We start from the raw sequence: 8,253 nt of genomic DNA, 5'->3' as shown, positions 1-8,253 counted from the left end.
CTCTATAATATCCTCGATCTCTAATTTTAAATAGCACCGTGCTCTTTCAGTTGTATTGTTCGTTCACTTCTGTCCGGATAAACGTATTATATATCAAAGTCGACAATTCACACATTTCCAACACAGACAGTAGCTTAGCTACATCTCCTACCTAGTACGAGTAGCTACTCACCGAGGTATCGCGCCCAGCTTCCTAGCTCTCTTGCCGAAGTCAACCGTCGGCGGCCGAAGAAGGTCTGCGGCGCACCTCTCGCTCTGTTCATAGAATAGAAACAGACAGTGAATATACATACATATTCCACCTCCGACAATACAATAGTCGATCTGTCAGCAAGCACCGTGATCGCCTTGGAAAATGAGCAAACAAAAACTGCGTCCCTTCGTCTACCTTGTGGCCGTTGTGGCGGCCATGGGCGGTCTCGCGTTTGGTTTCGACATCGGTGGTTCCGGTGGCACCTTCGTCATGAAGGGGTTCCGAGAACACTTTGGTTGGGGCTGGCCCATCCCTGAAGAGCCTGATAGCCAGGTTCTCGCCCAGGAGGGATGGATTAACGCGTTGTTCACCCTCGGAGCTCTCGTCGGAGCGGTGCCGGCGGGGTCAATTGCGGACTTCCTCGGGCGGCGGGTCACCATCATGATGGCCGCGGGGCTACTGACGATCGCAGCCATCGTACAGGCCGCAGCTGTGGACATGACTATGATGTACGTGGGTCGCGTCCTTTGCGGTGTCTCGATTGGTATGGAGAGCGCCATCGTGCCGGTGTACATCAGCGAGTGCGCGCCTGAGCATTTCCGCGGGGAGCTGTCCACCATGTGGCAGCTCGCGGTGACGGTCGGAATCGTGGTGGCATCGATCATTAATATACCGCTGTCGACGTGGGAGGAGGGCTGGAGGATCTCATATGGAGGCAACATCGTATTCAGCGTGGTTCTCCTACTGATGATGGTTTTTGTGATGCCGGAGTCTCCCAGGTGGCTGGTCGCCCGAGACAAGCGCGAGGCCGCAGCTCAGGTGCGTGCGATCATGTGCAGTGGAGCGAGCGCAGAGAGGGGGGCAGTGCAGTAGCCCAAGCTAGCACATCGTAGGCATGAAACCCATAAGCCTGACTTTCCCTTCCTCCCCCCCTCACCCACCCACCCACAGGTGCTCGCCAAGCTGCGGTTTCCTCAAGAGGTGGAGCCAGAGGTGGAGGAGATCCAGGCCAAGTACGAGGAGGAGCGCTCGGATGGAAAGGGGTCGTGGCTGGACCTGTTGCGGAGCGAGAACCGGATGGGGTGCAGAACTGCTCTGGGCGTCAGTGTTCAGGCCTTCCAGCAGCTCACTGGCATCAACGCCATCATGTTTTTCGCGCCGGCCATGCTCTCACGTTTCTTCAGCTCTACAGCGGCGCTCTACGGCACTCTCGCCATCAACATTGTCAACCATCTCGGGACCTACATCACCTTCGGCACCGTAGATAGGCTCGGCCGCGTAACTCTGCTGGTGATCAGCGGGGCTGGGATGTGCATCGCCCTCTTGATCGTTGGTGGACTGGCATCCATGCCCGCAACACAGGACGTGGGGGTGGCCGTCATCGCCCTGTCCTGTGTGTTTGTCGTCTTTTTCGCCTTCGGTTGGGGCCCGGTTGCTTGGACAGTCTGCTCAGAAATGTATCCCTTACGACTCCGGGGAAAAGCCATCTCCGTGACCACCGCCGCTAACTGGGCCATGGCTTCAGTCGTAGGGAAGCTGTTCCCCATCGTATCGGATCCGGCAGCCCTCAACCTGTCAGGGACGTTCTTCTTGTTCGCAGCCTTCTGCTTTCTCGCCACGGTCGTGACATACGGGTGGCTTCCAGAGACAGCCAACGTCACACTGGAGGAGGTCGACGACATTTTCGCAAGCCACAGGCCCAAGATCATGAGGGCCACCTGGAGGGAGGCCCGCCGGGACTCGATTCTCGATGCACGTATCGCAAAGTCGACTGTGGCCAGTACAGTCTGATGGCCGGGGCCGCTGAGGTTCGCATGCACATTTTGTATTCATAGCTAGCACCTGCGAATCCTCGTTTTGCACCTAGCACGCGATGCATGGCCTTCCATCATGCTCAGTCCCTCAAGGACTCGTTCATCAGTCGGCCGCAAGAGCTTCTGTGGACCATTGATAGGACCAATATAGTCACGTGTTCATTTTTTTTTCTCCCACCACACAACCCAGAGAGCCGACACTGTACATATATGAGCGCCTGACTAAGTCGAGGCACCGCAAAGACATCCTCGAAGGTTAGCGGCATTTTTTGGCGATATTATTTAACGTAGGTACGGTGCAGTGCAGATTTAGATTGTGTAGGACACATGGGAATCGCCAGCAAGCTGCGAGGCTGACTCCAGTGGGGTGCATGTCGTAGTTGCCACCTGCTGCTGCTGCTGCTGCCGCCGCCGCCGCCGTCATGCTCAGGGCAAAGTAGAAATCCTAGGATGTGCACAACCTCTTGCGTTCACCGGTATTGGAAGCTGTAAACCTTCCTTCCAGCGATCGGATGCGGCTGCCGGCAGCGTCGTCATGCAGCACGGACTCTGTCCGAGATCGAGGGAGGCTTCCATTGTATTGGTCGCAGGCCGTCGCAGCATCTTGCAGTGTTCCTGGCAAGGCCTGGCACAGCAGATGTGACCACCTCTGACTCTCTCTCTCTCTCTCTCTCTCTCTCTCTCCGTCCCGGCGGCTGCTGCTGCCGTTCCCATGGACAGTTACTGCAGGTAATCGTCGAGAGCTCTGCCTGTAGACCAGCAAGTCTGGGCCTTTGCCGAGCATCATAGCACCATTCCCCGTCCTGTCCAGAGACGCTGGCCCTGGCCATTGCAGAAAAAGCCCTGATGACCCGTTCAAGTTGATGGTATGCCCTCGCCAAGAATGCGTGGATGGAAGGAGATACGTTTGCTGGCCATGTTTGCAACTCCGTTATTGGTAGCTATGAATTAAAGAGACGGTGACTGTGCATACAACTCATACTAGACGGAGGCACGTCGCTGCCGCGGCTGTCTTGAGGTGCACATTCGGGACGGGGCAAGCCTGCAAACGGCTCGTCATCCTCCTGCATTGATTGCCTGCAAGGCGTGCCCTCCCTCAGCCTGCAGCCTTGCAGGGAGTGTGATGACCACCATGTCATCGTTGGTCTGGTTGGCAGACTCTGGGTTGGCTGATTTCGGCAAAATGTGGATGCCAGCCCCAGTGGCCACAAGGCACACGCCTCGCTTCACCCACTGGACCTGTTTCATGCCGCCCTGGAGTGGCAGGACGGCCAAGCTCATGTCGGCATCGTTCTGAGTGGCCTCCGGCCCCCGCTGGGGAGTGTGAATGCCATAGTAGAGAGGGCACAGAAACCGCCCGCTGTCGAATGCAACGTCAACCTCCCGCACCAGGCACTGCTCGTGGCGGACTGCGGCAGAGGGAATGAGCCACACCACCGGCATGGGATGGTCTTGGGAGGAGCCTGGTGTGGCTTCCTTCAGGGTGTGCTTGCTGTTGTCCCATGCGGCTCCCCGGAGCACGAGCCCAGCGACGAACCATCCGGTCGGTGGAATATCCTGCAGACGGCGCAGTCAGTCAGGAAGGCCGAGCAGCCATCGGGTGAGTGGCCAGCGCAGGCTACAGTAGTCGCCAGGTCCGGAAGGAAAGCAACCGCGGCCATACAGCGTGGCAGGCAGGTATCGGCAGGAGGTCAGGTCGAGAGCACTGGCAAACAGAGAATACACAGGAGGCTGCGCGCAAGAAAGGGCAACGCGCAAAGATGAGGAGGGGATCATTACGTTTGGGATAAGGTAGCCTTCCTTGGTGGCTGTCAGCTGCTCCTCGTTCAGCGTGAACTCGGAGTTGCCCATGACGCTCTTCCCCCTGTGCCGCAGCCGCTGCATTTCCGGGGTTTGGGAGTCATTCCCAAACCGCACCCCCGAGCTGGAGTCTCTGGAGTCCGGCCTTGAGCTGCTGGGAGCCTCCCTCGCAAGCACTTGGCAGTCGAACCTCAGCGTTCCGATTGGAACATCGAATCGCTGGGCATGGTCCTATGGAAAGGGGGGAAGGACATGCGGTTGTCAGTCGCGGAGCAATACTAGAAGGAGGAGCCGCGGCGGCACCCGCAGGACTGGTGGTCACCCTTCCCCCTGTCGGCCGCGGCAGCGGCCCTGGCGATGTCGCACACCTGAATCAGTGATGCCAGGAACACGTTTGGAGCCAGCAGGAAGCCGAGCGGCATGGTGAGGGGCACGCCGTCGCGAATCCACTGGCGAATGAAGACCAGGCGCCTGTCGAAATCAGAGACCCAGGCTGCCAGGCTGGAGCTGTCGATGCCCTGAGAACGACCGGGAGTTGAGAGGGGTCAGTCGGTGTTGGTGCGAGCTCCTTTGTAGCAACACAGGCCTGTGACAGTCCCTGGACAGTTGCCGGGGATGCCCGAGAGGCATGGGCTGGGATGCACGGGCGCACACGGACTCCCGGACGGGAGGGGGTAACGTTGTTAAGGCGCCCACCTTGGCAAGGTTGTACCACTTCTGCGGCACTTTGTCCCAGAACAGGTCCTGTATGCACTCTCGGACCTCAGAGCTCATAGGCTCCACTCCCTCCACGGCCTTGATGACAGTTGCCAGCGTCCCCCGGGTCTCTGCCAGCAGGTTCTCGTACAGTGCCATTTCTGTCTTCAGCACCTGCAGCAGTGACAGAGCAAGGCGTTGAGCAGCTGCTGTGACAGACACGTTGATTAACCAACGGAGACCTCTTGGGGTGATGGGGGGTCCAGTGAAGGGCACGGCAGGGCAGGGCAGGGGAGGGAGCAGACCTTCTCCAGAGCCTGCTGTCTGTTCTCGGGAGAAGTATCGTCGACCGCCAGCCTCTTTCGGGTCTGGGACTCCCAAGGAACGGCTCCGGCGCCGGAAGAGATGGCCGACTTGAAGAGGCGCTTGGCAAGCTTCCACCGAGCCTTGCCTTCATTCCCGGCTACCGAGTGCACCTGAAACGCGATGGGCAGATGCGTGAGACCCGTTCCAGAGCAGTACTTGTGGCCACCCCGGGACACAGAAAACGCGATGCTACGTGCCTGCCGTGTCCCTCCACACGGCGCCTCTGGGCGGATGCTGCGGCCACCAGTTGCTATGCCACCGTTCCTGTCCCTGACCTCCTCCCCTCCCCTCCCCTCAACTCGCCGTCGCCCTCGCCCTCCCTGGCTGCATAATGCTATGTCCCCTGGACGATGGCGTAAGGATAATGGCGGCGGAGCGCAGTGCGGTTTTTTAGGCCTCCAAGCTTACGTTAATTGGGAGCCGGTCCAAGATGTCCTCTGCCTTCCATCGAGCAGCCTCCTCAGGCCGCGGCCCGTCGCGGTTTGTCTACAACACCAGAGGGCACTCCAAGTCAGCCGCACACAGTCAGGATCGCCTCGTTTGCGCCCCTCCCCCCCCCCCCCCCTTCTCTGCCACCCTTTCACTATGCAATGTGATGCGTGTACCTGCAGTTACAACTGTGCTGTGCATGGGCATGGGCATGTCCTTCCATGCATGCCTTCCAATGCCCCAACCCCCCCCCCCCCTCCTTCTTCCCACCTCTTACTTCCCCGGTACCGGTCAAAGCCCAGCTCACCTCGTGTCGCTCCATGTCCTTCAATCCCCGCAGCAGATTCGAATACTCAGCCTTCTGCCGGCCTGCCAGGGCATTGTCATTCAAGCCCACCAACGAAGGCCGGGAGACGAAGTCCTCAGTCTCAATCTCGTCGATGTCTTCCACGAAGTTCGAGAGCATTGCATCGGCCTGGATCCCGGGGTAGCCCGGCACGAAGTTGATCTCTCCAAAGTTGTTTGACGCCTGCTCCAGGAGGTCATCGAGCATGACCTGCACACGTTGACAGGGCAGGCTTAAAGTTCGGCCAGGGAGACAGAGAGGGAACAGGGTTAAGGCGTGGCGTGGAAGGGAAACTCGGAGAGAAGGAGCCAGCGGCGGTGCCCCTAGGGGGGCACAGAGACCGGCCGGGAGAGGAAGGTGTGAAGGGGTGGTGGGGCGCATGTGTGGCTGGGGGTCACCTGCAGCAGTCTTCGGTCCCAGCTGTCAGCCACCCGGCCACCGTAGATACACTGGCCAACCGTAAAGCTCACTGCTGCAAGGGTGTCTGCAATGGGGACCGAGGGTTTGGCGTCTTGCGCCGCCTCCTGCCTCAGCTTCTCGTCCAGCTGATACTTCTCCAACACAAATGCAATGCTGGAAGCCAGGTCATCGCCGGTGAAGTTGATGGGTAGGTTCCAGCACAGGTCGGTGTAGGACTGGCGCTCGAGAAGGACGGCGTGGAAGTGGCAGAGAGCCATGATGACCCGCCGCCAGTCAGCGTCCCCTTGTTCTTGCAAGGATGGAACTGTTGAGGCCTGCAACCCACGAGGCACGTGACATGAGCTGCATGTCATCCCGGTGAAACATGCACTCGCGTGCTGCTGGTGGCGACGCCCCATTGCGATTTCCGTGGGGTGAGCACACAGAGGGCGGAGGGAGGCAAAAGCTATCGGAGGGACGGGTGGCTGGCGAGGGATGAAGCGAAATGGAAAGGGGATTGCTGGAGCAGGAGGGGCAGGAGTGAGATGGCCGACCTTCTTTGCACCCAGCTCTGGATCCGTGAGAAGGTCTGTCGGGAGCTCGAGCAGCGAGCGGCGCAGGCTGGCGGGGTATCCGACCGGTGCTGCATCCATCAGCTTGACGCTCGCTTGTAGCAGCCCAGGGGGGATCTCCGGTCCGGCGACCATTGTCATCCACAGCCGGAACTCGGGATGGGCATGCAGCATGGGAAGCTGCTCGACGATGGCCTCCAGGTCGTGGATCCATTCGCCAGCCAGGTGGATGTTCTCCAGCACCACCCATCGGCCCTGCCATGCACACAGGTTGGTGGGCAAGCGTGTCAGCAGAGAAAGCGGCGGAGGGGAGACAGCTGCTAGTGCGGCAAGCGGGGGGCCGAGGCGATACTAGCCAACAGCGAGGCTCTCTCACCTGCTGAAGATAGCTTCGGATAGTCCTTTCGGCTTGGGCCCCCTGCCCTTCGCCCATCACCACATGAAGCACTCGCCGCCGTCGAGACTCGGCGTATTTGATCAGCGCGGGGACGGGGTTGAGGCCAGGGGTGAGGCAGAACGTCAAAGGAGTGGAGCTTGTGCTCATGTCGAAGCCGGCCTCGAGGTCAAAGCTTGGGATGGTGGCGCAGGCGGGCCCGAGCTGCTCCTTCACCAGCACCTGGACCGCCTCCTTGAAGTGCCCCGGCTGAAGGACTCGGATTAGCAGTGCCTTGTTGAGCAGCGACAGCTCTTCCACCCACGGCGAAGGCGGATTTGCCACGAGGCTCTGGTCGGCTTCCAGGGCCGTCTTTTATTTTCAGACCCGCGGTGTGTGTATGGGGGGGGGGGGGGGGGACCGCTCACGTTAGACTTGCAAACGAAAGGTTTGCGGCCTGGCCAGGATTGCCTGCCATATCAATGTGAGGTGCCAACCCGAAGGTCAACGGGGGCTCACAAACAGATATGGGCACATAGCCGCATGCCTGGACAGACCGGCAATACAGCTGATGGACGGATGGATGGATGGATGGATGGATGGGATGGATGCATGGAGGGAGGGAGGGATTGATTGATGGAAGGTTGGGGGGATGGATGCACAGACGGACGGATGGAAGGACGGGACGGACAGATGGAGGGAGGGCGGGAGGGATGGAGGGATGGGTGGGTGGGCGGAGGGTGATAAGCCGGCAAGGCTTCTGAGGGAAAGGATGGTGGGATGACATCGAGACAAATGGCCCAGCGTTTGCTACGGGCATGACCATTCCCTGCTCTCATCAATATCCTTTCAGTAGCTTCTCTTTCCCGTCCATATCAAACCTCCAGCTGTTCTCGCTTGCCCTCCCCGGGGCACCCCGGTCTGCCGCATCGGCCCTATCCTCTGTCGTGCCATCCTGCGCTCCCCCCCCCCCCCACCCACCCCCTCCTCCTTGGTCTGACTGCCTGCCGCCTGCATGCCTTTCCGACGGCCTCGGCATCTGTCTTTCCAGCTTTGCGCGTTTCCTGTGCCTGCCTGCCAGTCCGCCTCGGTCCCAAGCTGAGGCTGTGGGCAACGGCAGCGGGATATGAGCTCACGGTGGGGAAGCAGTGACGCGAGGGCTCACCTTCCAGGCCTCGAGGTTCTCTTCCATGTTCTTGAGGAGCGGTCTGAAGTCGGGGAGCTTCACAAGCTCCAGCATCTGGTCCCACACCAAGTCTGAGATG

The 8,253-nt window shown here is 59.7% G+C and overlaps 1 protein-coding gene across 1 annotated transcript; it reads left to right on the top strand.

The window, feature by feature from the left end:
- Positions 1-355: 355 nt before the first annotated feature.
- LOC142357348 (glucose transporter GlcP-like) lies at positions 356-1,984 on the top strand. The gene is made up of 2 exons (XM_075408997.1): positions 356-1,012; positions 1,145-1,984. Exons 1-2 carry the CDS (start codon positions 356-358, stop codon positions 1,982-1,984), a joined length of 1,497 nt encoding a protein of 498 aa, XP_075265112.1.
- The last annotated feature ends 6,269 nt before the right edge of the window (positions 1,985-8,253 follow it).

This window comes from Convolutriloba macropyga, unplaced genomic scaffold (assembly GCF_964194025.1).
Source record: "Convolutriloba macropyga unplaced genomic scaffold, txConMacr16.3 SCAFFOLD_3957, whole genome shotgun sequence".
Lineage (NCBI taxonomy): Eukaryota > Metazoa > Xenacoelomorpha > Acoela > Convolutidae > Convolutriloba > Convolutriloba macropyga.
Note: the sequence above shows the minus strand (reverse complement) of the source record. Positions and strands in the feature narration are given on the sequence as shown.

Bases quoted from the DNA above. Each gene is read 5' to 3' on its own strand.
- LOC142357348 (XM_075408997.1), top strand. From the start codon at position 356: ATGAGCAAACAAAAACTGCGTCCCTTCGTCTACCTTGTGGCCGTTGTG. The intron at 1,013-1,144 runs GTGCGTGCGATC...ACCCACCCACAG, and splicing joins AGCGCGAGGCCGCAGCTCAG to GTGCTCGCCAAGCTGCGGTT.